Below are 18,435 nucleotides of genomic sequence, written 5' to 3' on the forward strand. Positions count from 1 at the left end.
ACAGCAACTTGAAATATTCATTCATTTATAAAACTAATTTTTTTTCTTTGTGTAAAATATACTATGTGGCCCTCGTACTGAAAAGTTTGGAGACCGCTGATGTAGATCAAGCCCAAGACAGGAGGTGAGAGCCCTGTCTTGTCAGCTTGGATCGGGAATGTCTCAACTTGTTGAAACTCTGAATGGACTTAATTTGATTGAATTGGATTAAAAAATATATTAGCTCTGTGGCAAAGTTTGCTTGAGTGCAGCTCCCCGCGAAGCGCCTCGGATAGTTTCAATATCTGAAAAGGCGCTATATAAATGCAAGTTATTATAGCCATTATAACAGCGGGAAAGATGCATTCTGTCAGTAATACATATATATTTCTATTTGCGTGCTGTATATTTGTTGGGCTGTGTGGGGGATGTTCCCACCCCGCCCTCGCTTTAAGGCAATGTCTGTGATCTTGGCAGAGGGAGAGAGGCAGAGATGGTGGTTCGCCGGGGCAGGAGCTCCTCGGGGCTGCGCTCGCTGCCCTTGTCCAGGAAGCTCTCCTACTTTGACGGCGAGTTCGAGAAGCTGTACCGGAGCCGGCTGCTGCCTGCCTCCGCCTCGGACCGCAGCCGGGTGCTGGAAGCCTTGCTCCGCTGCGGTCCCCCTGCCTCCCGCATCCGGGCTGCTGCTGCTGGCGGCGGCCGCGGCACCAGGGTCGCTTTCGCCGCCGGCGTCCTCCTCTTGCTGGGCTGCCTCCTGCTTTGCAGCCGCCGCGGCTCCAGCTTCCTGAGTTACTGCGGCCGGGCTCTGCTCATTCAGGTCGGTATCTACCTCGACCTCACTGCCAGCTTGCGCCGAATGTACTTTGATCTCTCAGTGGGTGCGCGGGGTTGTTCAACATAAAAGATCCAAAATGCACAAAGAATAGCAGCAACACGCCTTGAGCTGCCAAGTGATCCACTGGATCACCAGATTCTTCCGCCTTTTTATTTGCACTGTACACTTGGGGATAATTGATTCCTTTCAGTGGAAAATACTTCTATTTGTGCAGTTTCCTCCCCTTCCCCCTTGTGCAGGATGGGAGCTGCTGAACAACTTCTGGAACTTCAGAAATGGAGGAATGTGCTTGTTTTTAATTTTGAGGTGTCTGGAATTTGGGCTTAGGATTCACGTGGCCATTGTCTGATCAGGACTCATATATTTGGCTTTGAGGCTCCGTTTAAAGTGAGGGGAACTTTACAATGTCAATTTTCCACGATGGAGCATTGTGCTCGGTTCTGAATTAAATGTTACATCTTTCCCAAAGTGTGGTGTCCAGAATTGAACAACTATTCCAGCTGAGGCCTAATCACTGTTTTATAGCGATTGAGTATAAGTTTTAATACTCTATGCTTTCGTTGGTAAAGGCAAACAACCTACATGCTCTTTTTTATCAGCCTTCTCAACTTGTCCTTCCATCTTTATGTTTGTGTACATAAACTCTGCTCTTGCGCCAAGTTTGAAATTATTCAGTTAATTTATATTACACTTCATTCTTCCTAAAAAGAAATACATCTTTCTGCACTCCTCTGAATTAAATTTAATCTGCCATGCGCCTATTTCACCTGAAATATGTTAATATCCTCTTCATTTTTACTACAGTTCTGAGCTTCATGTCACTTGCAATGTTAGAAATTTTGGCCTGTATACCTACGTCCAGGTCTTGATACTGCGAAGGCTATGAGGTCCTGACAACATCCTGGCAATAGTACTGAAGACTTGTACTCCAAAACTAGCCATGTCCCTAACCAAGCTGTTTAAGTACAGTTGCAGCATTGGCAATCCACCTGACATTGTGGTAGATTGCCCAGATATGTCCTGTTTACAACAGTAAGAAGTTTAACAACACCAGGTTAAAGTCCAACAGGTTTATTTGGTAGCAAAAGCCACACTGTTTACAACAAACAGATCTAATCCATTCCAGCCATTCACTGCCGTATCAGTCTACTCTTTATCATCAGCAAAGTGATGGAAGGTGTTGGCGACGGTGCCATCAAACGACACTTACACAGCAATAACCTGCTCACTGAATTTCGGCAAGATTACTTCATTAGAATCTTGGTTCAAACACGGACAAAGAGCTGAACACCAGAGAGCGACTGCTCTTGACATCAAGGCAGCATTTGACCGAGTGTGGCATCAAAGAGCGCTAGTAAAAGTGAAGTCAGTGGGAATCAGGGGAAACCCCCATTGACTGAAGTGCTACCTAGCACAAAGAAAGATGGTAATGGTTGTTGGATGCCAATCTCAGTCCTAGGACATCACTGCTGCCACTCCTCAGGTCATGTCCTAGGCCCAACCATCTTCAGTACTTCAAAGTGACCTTCCTCCCATTGTAAAATCAGAAGTGAGGATATTCGCTGATGTTTGCCATGTTCAGTACCATTTGCAAACACCTCAGATACTGAGGCAGTCTGTTTCTATATGTAGCAGACCTGGACAATATTGAGCCTGGGGCGAAGAAATGGTAAATAAAATTTGCGCTACATAAGTGTCAAGCAATGAGCATCTCCAACAAGAGAGAATCTAACCATTTTCCCTTGACATTCAATAGCTTAATAATCACTGAATCCCTACCTAGCATTATCCTGGAGGTTACTGTTTACTAGAAACTGAAATGGACCAGCCATATAAATAAGATGGCTACAAGAGCAGTTCAGAAACAGGGAATGCTGCAGAGAGCAACTTGCTTCTTGACTCCCCAAAGCCTGTCTACCATCTACAAGGTGCATGTCAGGAGTGTGATGGAATATTCTCTACTTGCCTGGATGAATGTGGCACCAACAGCACTCAAGAAACTGGGCACTATCCAGCACATAGCAGTCCATTTCATCAGCCCCCCTCATCAGCCAACTTGAACAATTACTCCCTCCACCACCAATGCACAGTGACAGCAGTGTGTACCATCTACAAGATGCACTGCAGCAATTCACTGAGGCTCTTTCAAGAGCACCTTCCAACCTTTGCCACCTGGAAGGACATGGGTAGCAGATACATGGGAACAGCATCACCTGCAAGTTCCCCTCCAAGTCATACATTGACCTGGCTTGAAAATATATCTCCACTCCTTCATTGTCACTCGATGAAAATCCTGGAACTCCTTCCCTAACAGCACTGGATGTACCTGCACCAGATGGACTGCAGCAGTTCATGAAGGTGGCTCACCCTTGCCTCCTTGAAGGCAATTGGAGATGGGCAACAAATGCAGGCCTTGTCGTCATACATCCTAATAATTTTATTAATGATCAGAAAGGGCAGTCTAGATACCAATGTAGTGGAGCACCATTATGTACATCCCTCCAGTCTGAAGAACAACTATTTCCCACAACTCTCTATTTTGTTCCTTAGTAAATATTGTATCTGCACTGTCACTGTCCCTTAAGAAGTCTCACAACACCAGGTTAAAGTCCAACAGGTTTATTTGGTAGCAAATACCATAAGCTTTCGGAGCACAGCTCCTTCGTCAGATGGAGTGGATATCTGTTCTCAAACAGTGCAAACAGACACAGAAATCAAATTACAGAATACTGATTAGAATGCAAATCTCTACAGCCAGCCAGGTCTTAAATGTACAGACAATGTGGGTGGAGGGAGCATTCAACACAGGTTAAAGAGATGTGTATTGTCTCCAGACAGAACAGCTAGTGAAATTCTGCAAGTCCAGGAGGCAAGCTGTGGGGGTTACTGATAATGTGACATAAATCCAACATCCCGGTTTAGGCCGTCCTCATGTGTGCGGAACTTGGCTATCAGTTTCTGCTCAGCGACTCTGCGCTGTCGTGTGTCGTGAAGGCCACCTTGGAGAACGCTTACCTGAAGATCCAAGGCTGAATGCCCATGACTGCTGAAGTGCTCCCCCACAGGAAGAGAACAGTCTTGCCTGGTGATTGTCGAGCGGTGTTCATTCATCCGTTGTCGTAGCGTCTGCATGGAAAACGGATGAATGAACACCGGTTCTCTTCCTGTGGGGGAGCACTTCAGCAGTCATGGGCATTCAGCCTTGGATCTTCAGGTAAGCGTTCTCCAAGGCGGCCTTCACGACACACGACAGCGCAGAGTTGCTGAGCAGAAACTGATAGCCAAGTTCCGCACACATGAGGACGGCCTAAACCGGGATGTTGGATTTATGTCACATTATCAGTAACCCCCACAGCTTGCCTCCTGGACTTGCAGAATTTCACTAGCTGTTCTGTCTGGAGACAATACACATCTCTTTAACCTGTGTTGAATGCTCCCTCCACCCACATTGTCTGTACATTTAAGACCTGGCTGGCTGTAGAGATTTGCATTCTAATCAGTATTCTGTAATTTGATTTCTGTGTCTGTTTGCACTGTTTGAGAACAGATATCCACTCCATCTGACGAAGGAGCTGTGCTCCGAAAGCTTATGGCATTTGCTACCAAATAAACCTGTTGGACTTTAACCTGGTGTTGTGAGACTTTTTACTGTGCTTACCCCAGTCCAACGCCGGCATCTCCACATCATGACTGTCCCTTAATGACAGGGGTTTCAATTTTGTTAAGACAATTATTGCATTATGTTGAAAGCCTTTTAAGATTTCCAAAATTAGTGATTCTTTTTTACCTGGACTTTTGATCTCTAAGCCCAAACTGCTAAAGCTGTCCCTGGAGGATATTTATCCTATTAGAACATAGAACAGTACAGCACAGAACAGGCCCTTCGGCCCACGATGTTGTGCCGAGCTTTATCTGAAACCAAGATCAAGCTATCCCACTCCCTATCATCCTGGTGTGCTCCATGTGCCTATCCAATAACCGCTTAAATGTTCCTAAAGTGTCTGACTCCGCTATCACTGCAGGCAGTCCATTCCACACCCCAGTAGTAGTCGAGCCAAGTGGTGTAGATACATTTATGGTGAAGCTAAATAAGAATGAGGGAGAAAGGAATACAAAGTCATGGTGACAGGGTTAAAAGCAGCAAACTGGGAGGAGGTTCGTGTGCAGAATAAACACTGGCAGGGACTATTGGGTCAAACGTTTCTGCACCAAGTTCTGTGCAATCCCTAAACAATTGATGCACTAATTGAATGAGGTTATTTGTTTATTCAATTGTTTGAGAAATAAAATGAAATTAAGAATTATTACGAAATAACAATTGAAGAGGCTTTAAAATGATGTGGGAGCCAAGGCTATAAAACTTAATAATCGAGTGAAGTTGTCATCTTGATGATGCAGTCATTTTAAGGGCTGGTTATATTGACAAAACCCATCTTGCGCTGTTAACAGCTGTCAGAGCGGTATGCATAATTCATCCATGATCGTGACTGCATCCGTATCCAATAATAAGGGATGTTATCACTATGAGTTCAGACACATCTGATTTGAAGTTGATTATACAGGGTATAGAAGGTCCTGGTTGAGACAGACTGCGCTCTGCCTGCACACAGTCAATAATTCAGCACCTGCATTTGTACTAGGCATCTATTCCTCGAGTTTAGAAGGTTCAGGGGCAATCTGATTGAAAAGTTTAAGTTGATGAGGAGATTCGATAAGACAGATACAGGAGGCATTATCTTGTCCGGTGGGGAAACCAAGAACAAGGGCAGAAAATCTGAACATTAAAGACAGGCCAGCTGGGTGTAAAATCAGGAAATCCTTTCTGCAAGGAATAATGGAAATCTGCAACTCTCTCCCCCAAAGGACGAGGCATAGGGAGATCATTTGCAATTTTGAGACTGAGAAGATTTCTGTTGGGTTAAGGATATTAAAGGGATAAGCAAAGGAGGATAAATGGAGTCAATGCAGATCAACCACGATCTAAACGAACGGTGGAACAGGTTCGAGGGGCTGAATGGTCAATTTCTGTTCCCAATCCAGACAAGCTCTCGTGTGTTTGGTGATCTGTCATCTAAATAGATCAAGAAGGGTTTGGGTTTGATTCATGCAATGTGTATGATTTTCACAGAATTTACTCACTGGATTCAGCATATACTTTACCCAGCAATTATATCCATAGCCAGTCAACCCACCATGTCATTTAGTAACTTACCCAGAGCAGCTAAATTGGACTCACTGCCCTGACTGCAAACAATCACAGATCACTATATCGACAATAGCAAATTCCTGCTCATGCTGAAAATCTGAAATAAAAACTGGCTAGCTGAACGTTTCCAACATGTTCTGTTTTTAATCTTCAACATCGAGATGCTTATGATTTCAGATGGGCCAAATTGTCACTAGGTATGTTGGGATTGTATGCCTGTAGTTTTATAAAGATCATTTTTAAATGACTCTTCAAGCATTGCAGGAAATATTGGCCTGGTCTTAAAGGGGGAAAGGATGATAAACCAGCAGCTCCGTTGCAAACTGCGTTTTTGTTGTTTGGGTTTGAGGCTGAGGGTAGAACTGGCAATAGGGATTTCAGCCAAGCCTGGATGGGTGTTATCAGGGATTCTGGCTCACACTAGACTGATAATGAATCCAGTCCCTGTTCATGCTGTATTGGTGATTTCAGCTGCAGTTTAATAATAAAATCCTGGTTCCTAGCCAAGGCTTGTTCTGGTTTCAGTGATCCGAGCAAGCTGCAGACCTTGGCCAGAGATTCTGGCTCTGGGACTGTGCAACTGAATGGTATTGAGGATCATGACCCCAAGCCTACATTAATGGTTGGATTGGGATACTGGCCCAAGTCCAAAGCAAATGATGGTATCAGGGGAACTAGCTCCAGGTCAAGGGCAGTCAAAGCTCCAGTATTGTGTTTTCCACACCAGACCACGGTTGCTATTTTTACAGGGAATTACATTCACTTTTTTATTCATTGTGGAACATGGGCATCGCTGGCTGGCCAGCATTTATTGCCCATCCCCAGTTGCCCATGGGCAGTTAAGAGTCAACCGCATTGCTGTAGCTCTGTAGTCACATATAGGCCCGACCAGGTAAGGACGGCGGATTTTCCTCCCCTAAAGGACATTAGTGAACCAGATGGGTTTTTCCGACAATGGTTTCATGGTCATCAGTAGATTCTTAATTCCAGATATTTTTACTGAATGCAAATTCCACCATCTGCCATGGTGGGATTCGAACCTGGGTCTGCAGAACATGAGCTGAGTTTCTGGATTAATATTCTAGTGATAATACCACTAGGCTATCGCCTACCCTATACTTCATACAAGCTGTGAGTTGGAGGCAAGTTTAAATGATGGAGAATTTCTAATTGAAACATATTTCTCCTTATCTTCAGTTGCTGCCTTACTGGGACTGGACGTTATACTCCAACAGTGACTGCTTGATCAGGAACCCCTATTACTTTGAGAAAGGCCTAGATTCTTTACAGCTCACAGACTGCATCAGTGTAAGTTCAGTTTCTGTGTATCAAGAGTTTTTAAAATTATAAAGCTGGAGTAGGACCTCCATTGAGCGTATTCATATCATTCATACCTCAAATGACATTGATGTTGGGGTTAGCACTACTACCTCTCAGCATTCAATTCTGGCCTTGGGTGACTGTATGGAGTTTGCACGTTCACAGAATCCCTATAGTGCAGAAGGAGCCTTTCAGTCCATCAAGTCTACACCAACTCTCTGACAGAGTATCTTACAAGGCCCTCTCCCCCAGCCTATCCCTGTAATCCTACACATTTACCATGGCTAATCCATCTAATCTACACATGTTGGGACACTAATGGGCAATTTAACATGGCTAATCCACCTAACCTGCTCATTTTTAGACTGTGGGAGGAATCACACCATTCCCCCTGTGTTCGTGTGGGTAAGATGCTCTGAGGGAGAGTCAGTGCAGACCAGATGGGCCAAAGAGCCTCCTTTTGCATTGTAGAGGTTCTATGATCAAGGGGGATGGGGTTAGGTGTTTTTCATTATCTCTGAAATAGCTTGTCAGACTGTTTCATAGGCATATCTGAGGTGAACTATGTTGATAGAAACACATAGCTCTTTTGACCCAAGCGTATGTTTCTTATTTGCAATTAATTCACCAGTGCATTGAAATGTAAATTATAATTTGATTTACTTGTGGTAGACTATTTCTAACTTTCAATAGTGTTTGGAGAACAGGAGTTTTCATGAAAACCCAGTGAGTAAAGATTATTACTACTGTACCACTGTGTGGTACAGATCAAAACGTTGTCCCGTCTTCACTGAGTTAGCTCATCTCAGTTAGTGGGGGCAGTTAGGGCACAATAATTGGCCTCCTTGCTCACACACAAGGAAGAAGGGGGGAAATCAGCCCAGGCTTGAACTCCTGATGACCTTGCATTGGAAGGCATACATGTTTAAGCTCAGGAAAGTACTGGGCACCACAATTGAGTTGCTTTTCTGCACTCGCGAGGTTTGTGCACAGATGGGGACGATTTGAAGGATGCCGACCATCTTCAAACTATGCTGTAGTGAGATTGGGTGCTTTTGTAGGGATTTTGAAGTAAAACTATTGTAGACAGAAGTTTGATTCTACTCCATTTACACTTTTTGATTTGATTTATTATTGTCACACGTATTAGTATACAGTGAAAAGTATTGTTTCTTGCACGCTATACAGACAAAGCATACCATTCACAGAGAAGGAAAGGAGAGAGTTCAGAATGTAGTGTTACAGTCATAGCTAGGGTGTAGAGAAAGATCAACTTAATGCAAGGTAGGTCCATTCAAAAGTCTGACGGCCGCAGGGAAGAAGCTGTTCTTGAGTCGGTTGGTACGTGACCTCATACTTTTGTCTCTTTTTCCTGATGGAAGAACGTGGAAGAGAGAATGTCCAGGGTGTGTGGGGTCCTTAATTATGCTGGCTGCTTTGCCGAGGCAGCAGGAAGTGTAGACAGAGTCAATGGATGGGAGGTTGGTTTGCGTGATGGATTAGGCTACATTCACAACCTTTGTAGTTTCTTGCGGTCTTGGGCAGAGCAGGAGCCATACCAAGATACAACCAGAAAGAATCACAGCTTGATATGACTTAACTACTAACTCCACTTCAAGGTCATGGAGAGACAGACTTATCCTGACAGGCACAGTGCTAAGCAGGTACACAGGATGGGACACCAGTCCATCGCAGGACACACATGCACACATGGAATTTGCCTGAGGCTGGAATTGAACCCAGGTCGTTGGAGCTGTGAAGCAGCAGCACTAACCACCGCACCACCATGCTGCCCTAAGTTTGTTTTTATCATGGCAAATTACTAGTCCTGCAACTTTGAGCTGGTACAGTTTCTTTAGAAGCCTTGTATTTGTGTACCTATTTGTTTAGGTATGCCAAAAACACCCTACAGTGGAATCTCTCCACAAGGTGGATCCAAAAGTTGTTCTCCAAAATTACCTGCGTCAGAATCTGCCCCTCAAAATAACAGATGGAGCTGAAAAATGGGTTGCACAGAGAGAGTTTACGGTACCATTCCTAACTCAGGTCAGTCAATAAGAAGTTTTTTTAAAAACCTCTTTTCCACTTCATAAATGAATAGACAATCGCACAATGTACAGTGGGCACAGGAGCCACTGATACTATAATCAGGGTCAGCTGACATAACCACTGGGCTAGTGCCCAACTAAGCTTCAAACTCTAGTTTCCGCATGTGGAAATTGTCCCCTCGCAATGTTCCAATGTTATATTTGATAATACGTGTCCGATAATGAGGTCTTGTGCTCTGTCTTGTGCTCTGTACCTCTAGGCAGGAGTCCTCATGCTTTACTGCTGGAGCTCCCAAAAATCTAGTTTTGGTCTTAATCACTACATCCACAGCTAACAAACAAGACATTAATCCTGTGCATGTGGATGGGTTAAATTGGACAATAGTAGATGCAAGATTTTTTTAAATGTTTGACTCTAGAATGAGGAGAGGCCATCAGGCCTACATGTATTTTGTCCCATCCTTAACTGGTTTCCTGCTGAAGCGCCAAATATCCATCTAATGCTTTCCTTTATAGGTTTTTTAAAAAAAGCCTTCACAACCATTTCCGGAATCCTGTTTCACATGTCAGTCATCCTCTGAGAAAAATAAAGTTTCCAAGTGTACAACCCTGCCCCTTGCTTCCTTAGTTTGTACACTATGACTGTGAATCTGTCTCAGAACTTAGCTCTAAAGTTACAGTGCCCTTTCTGAGCTGAAGGGAATGAGGAACAGCAAATGTCCAAACTGATGAACCTTGTGATTGATGTGAAGGTTAATGCCTTCACTTGTTAACCCTGGCAGATTTAGAAATTTAAAACATTCTTGATGAACTTTCTGATTATGGATTTGTGATCTATTTAATCTTTGAATTCTTGATCTCATTGCTTATTTTTTCCATCAGGGTGTGAGGTGTCCTGCCTTGGTACGTGGAGTGAGATCAAAGAGCAACAAATCCAAATTTTACCTTGCAATGATGGTGACTCCAGCAGTCCTGTCATTGCCGTTGGGAATCTGAAATTGCATTGTATTTCTCCCAGGGGAAGTGACTGGATGAGGTTGGGAGAGTGCAGATGGTGGGTGGGTGGGTTGGGGGCAGAGGTTGTTGAGCAGAGATGGATCATGTAGTTTAGGGCATAAGAGGGAAGCTGGTGAACTGGGTAACATTGAAGATGGGGATGGAGAGCAGATAGTTAATAAGATTTGGGCACATGCCTGATTGAAGTTGCTGTCTCTTTTGCAGTTATACAGTGATCATCCAGCACTGCAGGACACAAAGGTCTGCAGTTATTGGGACTCTCATCACTCGCTGGAGAATAGTCCTGGTGCCTTCTTAGAAAAGGTCCATCGAAAGAGACTTGTGCGGTGGGCAATTCAGTGGTAAGACACAAGGCTTGTGTGGTAAATGCTATTAGTTTCTCCTAATCCTTTGCTGTATTTTCATCAAAATTCAGTCTTTTCCACAGCCACGTTGTAGCTACTGGCAGTCTCTCTCTCTCTCTTTCTGCCTGTCTGCAAGCTAAACTGCACATTTTCTGTAAGAAAATACACACAGATAAATCAAAGGAACCTTTAACTCCCACAGCTCATTGGCACAGCTCCAAATAGAAACTTAAGTTAATTTTCTTTTGCTTTCAAAACAACACTTTGATTTTGGGACTCACATTATTAATTTATATCTCCAATTGAGTTATTGGCACTCTTTGAGACTTGCTTGCTCCACCAAGAACCTCACCCCTATCCTCTTTATAAGGGTGTTTTTAGCTTCTTGGACCTAGAAATGATATGAATAATTTAAATCCCTTCATGAAACAACTGTGTATCCCCAGTTCTGTTTACCAGTTTCTCAACCAAGTCATTATATTCCTCTATGTTTAAAATTCAATTCCTTTACTAAAAGTTATTTTTGAAAACATATGGCACGGCACAGTGGCACTGCTGTCTCACAGCACCAGGGACCCGGGTTCAATTTCCGGCTTGGGTCGTTGTCTGTGCGGAGTTTGCACATTCTTCCCGTGTCTACGTCCAGGTGTTCCGGTTTCCTCCCACAGTCTGAAAGATGTGCTGGTTAGGTGCATTGACCGTGCTAAATTCTCCCTCGGTGTACCCAAACAAATGCCAGAGTGTGGCAACTCGGGAACTTTCACAGCAACTTCATTGTAGTGTTAACGTAAGCCTACTTGTGACACTAATAAATAAACTTAGAAATTCGCAACAGTACATAGTATCCTTACTGTCTGACAGTATGTGAAGACTGGACGGAAGTATTTTATAATTCCTTCACCATTTATGTATAAATTCTTTGAAATTCCAAAGAAGAGTCATATTGGATTCGACCTGCTCCAAAGATGCTGCCACACCTGCTAAGTTTTTTCAGCACTTTGTTTTTATTTCATAATTCCAGCTTAGATGATGACATAAAAGTCCCATAAGTGGTCAGTGATGGGAAAATTCCATTATATTTACTAATGCCAATCACTCTAGTGTGCCTAGATAACTAGCCTTTGAATCCTGAAAGGTTATTCCAAACAATGATCACATTTTAAGTAAGACAATTTTCCTCCTATCTTGACTGAATTACATTTATGTCCTTGTGACCTGATGTGGTACATTAGTAATAATGTGCTTTCATATAATCCCCTTTTAACATAAACAAACCATTCCAAGATACTTCACAATGGAAATACATAGCTGCACAGATGCCAGTGAGTAGGGGGGAGGGGGGGGGGGGTGGTGATCTAAAACAAGACAGAATAGATGGGGCTTGAGAAGGTTGTTAAAGGAGAGCGAGGTGAAGATATAAAGGCATTTGAGAGAAGGTGCTCCAGAGAGTGGGATCAAAGCAGCTGAGAAACCTGCTACCAACAGCAAGTGAAAGGAGAGGCTTGCACAACAGGCCAGTCAGTGGATTGAAGGCAGGGAGTTGGGGAGTATTTGGTTTATAAAGCAGGGGAAGATTGTAGAGATTGGGTTGGGCAGGATGGTGGTGGAATTTGCTATGAATTTAGATGCTCTTGAAGTAATATTTTGGATTCACTAGCTGTATTATTTAATAATTGATATATTGAATTAAGTTTCCTCCCCTGTTGACATGCTGTTCCATCACTCTGCTTTGTGCCTAAATAGGATGGAGAGCGAGTCTCTGTAGCTACCTTTATTTTCTGTTTCATTTGGCGTTATCTTTTTCATTTAACTGTTACTCTATTCTACGTATAGTCTGCGAACTTAGTTTACTGGAACAGCCAAACCTCTCTCTGAACTGAATTCTCAAACTTCCAATTCCTACTGCAAAAATGTCTTTCTGTTTCTGAAACTGTTATTCTATTCAGAAGCCCTTTAATTTACTTTGTTGCCCCTTGCCTCTATGTAAATGTCAAACTAACAATTCAGCAGTTTGTCCTATCCGTCATTTCTTCAGGATCGGAGTACTTTTTAAGAAGTCCATTTGAAAACATCACTCCAGGTTTCTTGATTCTGATCATTCTTAACTTTTCAGTTGTGATTCCATACTCTATTAAAGTTGGCAAATCTCTTGGGAATTAGGGAGATGTAATTTATGCCAACATATCCATATGTGTTTAAAAAGGCTGTTAATCATGAATTGACATGTAAATTTGTTGTAAACACAAACCAAAACTACTGTTTGATCTGTTTGGATCTGACCATAAGGTTTGGCTATTCACTCTGGAACAACAGCACTGTCATTTACATCTTTATAAAGAATGCCCGTGCACACAAAACTCAAAACACAAGTGTCCAACATTAAATGTGATTCTGAGATTGGACATTTGCTAAATAATCTGTGTGCTAAAAATTATGCTGACAACCAATTTAAAATTGTCATTTGGGCTTGCAGTGTGGCACATTTACGTGTCCTGGAAACTATGTATATTATTACACAGGGTCTTGTTCTTTGCAGAGAGAAAGAACATGTACACTAAACAAAATATGTGACAGCCATTCGCTGGTTCATTCCTCAGGGCAATGCCTTGACCACTTAGGGTCAAACCTCCTGGTTTAAATTTCAAATAGCGCTAGTCAGTTAACTGCCAGTCACCTGGTGCATTCTCTATGGCAATGCCTCTACCAATCAGAGTCTACTTGCCAATCAACACTTCTCATATTGTATAAATTGTTGTTTCCCCTTGTGTCAGTATTCTTGGAAATTGTTCAGATGAGGGCAAGACAAAAAGCTTCAACATGTCTCTTTTTTTCAGCAATACTCGAGCACTGATTATTTGAATACCTCCTAATCAGTAAATGGAGTTTTAACCCTCTCCCATCTGATTCATTCATAACATTTCCTGCTTAGCTAATTATTAATTGGCTGTTGTGATTTGTCAGTTATCAGAACCAGACTTGTCATGGATGTCATGGCATTGCACTCCCACAACTCTCTCCTTGTTGACCTCTTCCAATAACATCCGTCCATATGTAATCCTTCTATCTCAGTTTGGTTTTTCACATCGTCATTCCCATGTCATGCTATATCATCATTGGAAGGATTCCAATCTTCATCCGGAAAACACATGCCCTGCTGATGCCAACCTTCTGGTAAATCATTAATTTTGCAGACTTCCACTCTCACTCGAGGATCTTTTCTCTCTTCACATTGTGTTTCACTTGAATGCTTTAGCAATCCGTCATTGTGCATGGTATTTGTTTTGGTTTGTATATTCATCTAGACTCTGAGACAGTGGTGATCGTCCTTGAATTGGCAGACTGATAGGAGCTAAATGGGTATGGTGAACTGAGGCAAATTGCAAACAAATTTCCCACTAGTGGATGTTACAGTCTTGTTTCTGTAGACTGAGCTGAGGCTGCTGGAGTGAGTTTCAGCCATTGAATGATGACTATAGATAAGACAGTTATCTCTACACAGGAAGAATTGCAACAAAACAGCTGCAAAAGTGATCCGTGCATTTTATCAGCGACCCTACTTCCTCCCTCCGGTAGTGGAATTGGCAGAGTCCAACTGGTTGCTGATGGCATCACGAGAAGAGAATGGCGTCATGGAAGACACATTTGTAAAGGTAAAACAATATTTGTTTTTTAGTTGAATCAGAATGTGAATGATTGATTGGCCCATGTTTTATTGCAGTTGCATGAGTATTGATGTACCTGATACAGAAGTTGTGTTTTGTTTCCGGATGGCATCCGCAAAAATAATTGTACAGCTGTTTCTGGACCCTAGGGAATTATGTCCTGGTTTATTTCTTTGATACAGATGGTTATAGACTTAGTCATTCGGGCAACTAGAATAGCCATGTGAATAAACTGTGAACTGAGAGAAGTGCTGATAGATTTTTTTTACACAGGTGAGAGATCATGATGGGGACCTGTTGATGTGGATTGCTCAGCTACAGGGGACCTTTGAGGTTCAACTTTTACCTAAGGACATATGTGCAAGCAAATGTACCCATTATACACTGCAGCTTTCACCTGGAGAGACAGGTATGCCGACTGGTGCTGGACAGTGTGGTTTTGTGTCATCTTTCTAATGCAGAGGTGAAAAGTGCTACCTTACTGATTGCAGATGTTGCAAACAAATTATTGAAACTCCTGATAACACGGGATGAGTTTCAGCATGTGTCTGATGATGACCTAAAGCTACAATTAGTAATGCCAACCTTCATCTTACCTGCAGCTTTAGGCCATCAGTGATACAACACCAATTTAATGATGGCAATATCAGTCGCAGGCAGTCTGTCCATCCTCATCACCGTGGCTTGATACAGCATCTCCTATTCAAACGTACTTTTTCCCAGTCCTTGTCCACCAAATATTCCTCTTACAGATTTGGGCCTTTTATACTACCTTCACATTGAATATCTTCCCATTATTTCTTTCTGTTTAATTTATTTTTATATCTAACTTGCAAATGAATCTTGCCGTTTATTGCCAAGTAGTGTGACTGAGGTAATGTCTCTCTGTTCTGCAGATACACTGGGAATATTTAACTTATTGGACTTCTACACCTTGACTCATGAATGTTGTTATCAGGTCTATTGCCTGGCACATCACTGAGCTTAGCAGATCAGGAAACTCCCAGGTTTAATCTTTGATCTGTTTTAACTGATGTTGGCTGTGGTAGCAGTTGACATGAAGCAATTTGCCTACATGTTACTGAGCTTTGGGCGAAAACATCAGCCAAGGTATCCAAATGTGTGTGTGGTGATGGAATGAGAACACAATAGAGTATGACTGTGCTAGTTGTGTGGCCTGATAACACATGCTGTTTAGCTCAGGCATAAAGAATGATCACCTGGAAGAGGGACTTAGGAACACTCTGATGTCCATTCTGTCCCTTGAACCTGTTCTGCTACTTCATTAGATAATGGTACTGGAGACCATTGAAGAGTAACTCAGCGCAGACTGGTGCCTCCAGCAGAGAACTGAAAAGTAAAGAAATGGAGTGTTAATGGAGTTTTTGCTTAACTGCATGTTTAATACTGTTTTTTCTCACCCAGTTGCTGTACCACTTCAGATGTGGGAGGTTCAGTATCGTCCTTTCAGTTCTGTTGCCATTGGACTTGCTGCAACAGGAAACTGGCTTCAAGATCCCAGGTAATATGCCAGAAGCGATTCCACAAGACAATATATGGCGTCAAGGAATCTAGGATTTGGACAGTGGCCAAGCTGGTGCACTCTGCCGTTGGCTTGCAATATGTCCTTGGAGCTTGAGATAGACCTCATCTTATTTGCCGTGATATTTTACTTAAGTTTAGAATGTTTGATTCCTTATTTTTGTGAGGTTTCTGGAAGGACAGATTGAAAATAAGGTTGGGCTGTTGGATGATGAAGGGATATTGCGACTTCAAACAGCCATCAAGGTTGATCCTGATATAATTCAGAGAATAGAAAAACACAGCTGTTACATTGGGGTTGGACATTTTCCTTTATCATTAACAGCTGATCCTCTGGTCTGAATGGTAATCAATAATGCAGTATTGGATTTTACCTCAAAGGCTGTGGAATAGGAAGGAAAGAAAATGATGCTTCAGTTGTACAGAACACAGACAAAGTCCTACCTGGAGTTCTGCATTCAGTTTTGGACACACTACCTTCAGAAGGATAATTGGCCAATGAGGGATTCAGCATAAATTTGCCAGAATAATATTGGGGTTTAGAGTGTTAAATTATGAGGACATATTGCATACACCTGACTTGCATTCCTTTCAGTTCAGGTGGTTATGCGGTAATCTAACTGAGGTGTTTAAAACAGTGAAGGGATTTGGTGGGGTAGATTGAAACATTTCTGATCGGGTGTCAGAATAAGAAGATATAATCTTAAAATTAGAGCAAGTCCAATTAGGAGTAGCATGAGGAAATACTGTACTTTGAAAAGTAGTGGAATCTGGAACTTCCTCAGAAGGTTTTGAATGATGGGATAATTGGAACATCAAAACTGAGATTAATAGATTTTTATTTGGCAAGGATATCAAAGGATTTGGAGTACAATTGCAGAAAAAGCTGAAGATGCTGAAGGGCCTAATCTGTTTCCTCGGTTGAAAAGCAGCACAGGAACTAAATTCTGTTGCCATGTTTTTCTTTAGCTGTTTGTAACTTAAGTACTTTGAAAGGGAAACAAAGTGCTTCCCTCTTCATAAATATCAAACTGCAGTAAATCTTCCTGCCTTGAAGATAGACTGTAGGAGGGCAATACAAGAGAAGTGGATTCATTTTAAAATAGAGACTGAGAGCTGCAAATTTCTGAGGAGGCGGAGGCCTACTAATCTCTGCAGAGGGAAGGAGAAATGTGTATCTTTCTCGAAGGCCAGAGAAGAAGTGTACATGTGCACGTGAGGCTGGAGGGGCAGTTCAATTTCTTTGTGGGGAAGGAGAAAAAGATCTGAGTGTTTTTGTGTGGCAGCGGAGAAGGGCTGCAAAACTCTGGAGGAAGGATGGTGGCTGTTCACCTTCGAGAAGGAGAATGCGGACTGCAGTTCTTTATCGGAAAAATAAATAGTTGTAAATTTCCATGTGGGGACTAGAAAAGGGCTTCAGATGTATAAAGGAAGGAGAGGATTGCAGAAAAGGACAGTAGCAAAAAGGTCTGTGGATCTCTGTTAAGGAGGATGAGATAAAAAAGATGGCTGCTGATATCTTGGGAGGTGCAGCCTGCTGTTTTCAACAGGAATTAGATGTATTGAACATCAAGCTGTCTGTATCTTCAGGGTAAATGAATTTGTTGAAAGATTTTTGGGTTGAGATCTAGCTGCACAGGATCCAAATTAAGATTGAGAGACAAGTTTTCTAGGCAAGAAGTAGATTAATGTTATGTCTCCCGCCTCTGTCATCCTTTGCTTGTTTTGCTGAGTGTACAAAAGCAAGATGGATCCAGGGGACAGGGCTTCAGTTGTGGAAAGGTAGATCATGAACAGAAATGCAGCAATGGATCGAGAATCTGGGACAGGGTATCAGTCCCAAGGTGAGAGATTCAGTCACTGAATGAGGAATCTGTGGATAGAGGCGAGTTGTGAACTGAACATCTAGCTGTATTAAACATCTCTCACTGAGAACGTGTTACTCATTTAGATTCTGAGTTTGATACACAGCTCACTGTTCATTGAACCCTTTTGTTGCAATGGCTTTAGATCTCATCCTGTGCAAACAATCTAATCAAAGCTCTAGTAAGATAGCAGGAATTATGATTGCTTCATTAAACCACAGAACCACGATCTTAAACAGCACTTTGCTATGGGTTACTCTGTGAATATAGTTTTTGATCTGAATTTTGATGACATATTCCAAACATGGTGCAAGCTAGATTTCATGCATTAACTAATTTCTCATGGATGCCAAAAGATCAATGTGCAACTGCTGTTTTGGAAAGACTGTGAAATAAAATATTTTTTACTTTACAAAATTGGAATGCTTAAACTGTGCTGCATCGTCTCTTGTTCAGAATTCTGCACTTCAAGGAGGCTTTGCACATTGAGTTGATTCGATTTGACAACGTGTCATGAGTTAAATCTACTCATTTGGATTATTAAGCTCTCATTCAACAGCAAGGTCAAATTTATTTAACAGTGTAATGACAGTTTTTGGACGAGGACTAAACCTGTT

At 42.3% G+C, this 18,435-nt stretch overlaps 1 protein-coding gene across 2 annotated transcripts; it reads left to right on the top strand.

Moving 5' to 3' along the window:
• Positions 1–457: 457 nt before the first annotated feature.
• Positions 458–18,226, top strand: LOC144502942 (uncharacterized). 2 transcript variants are annotated; one of them, XM_078227375.1, is made up of 7 exons: positions 458–796; positions 7,218–7,328; positions 9,231–9,386; positions 10,610–10,746; positions 14,249–14,399; positions 14,685–14,820; positions 15,837–18,226. In XM_078227375.1, exons 1-7 carry the CDS (start codon positions 473–475, stop codon positions 15,935–15,937), a joined length of 1,116 nt encoding a protein of 371 aa, XP_078083501.1. In that variant the 5' UTR covers positions 458–472; the 3' UTR covers positions 15,938–18,226. The 2 variants fall into 2 exon arrangements, with proteins under 2 accessions (XP_078083501.1, XP_078083502.1); XM_078227376.1 differs by lacking the exon at positions 14,685–14,820.
• Positions 18,227–18,435: the final 209 nt, after the last annotated feature.

This window comes from Mustelus asterias, chromosome 13 (assembly GCF_964213995.1).
Source record: "Mustelus asterias chromosome 13, sMusAst1.hap1.1, whole genome shotgun sequence".
In the NCBI taxonomy this organism is placed as follows: domain Eukaryota; kingdom Metazoa; phylum Chordata; class Chondrichthyes; order Carcharhiniformes; family Triakidae; genus Mustelus; species Mustelus asterias.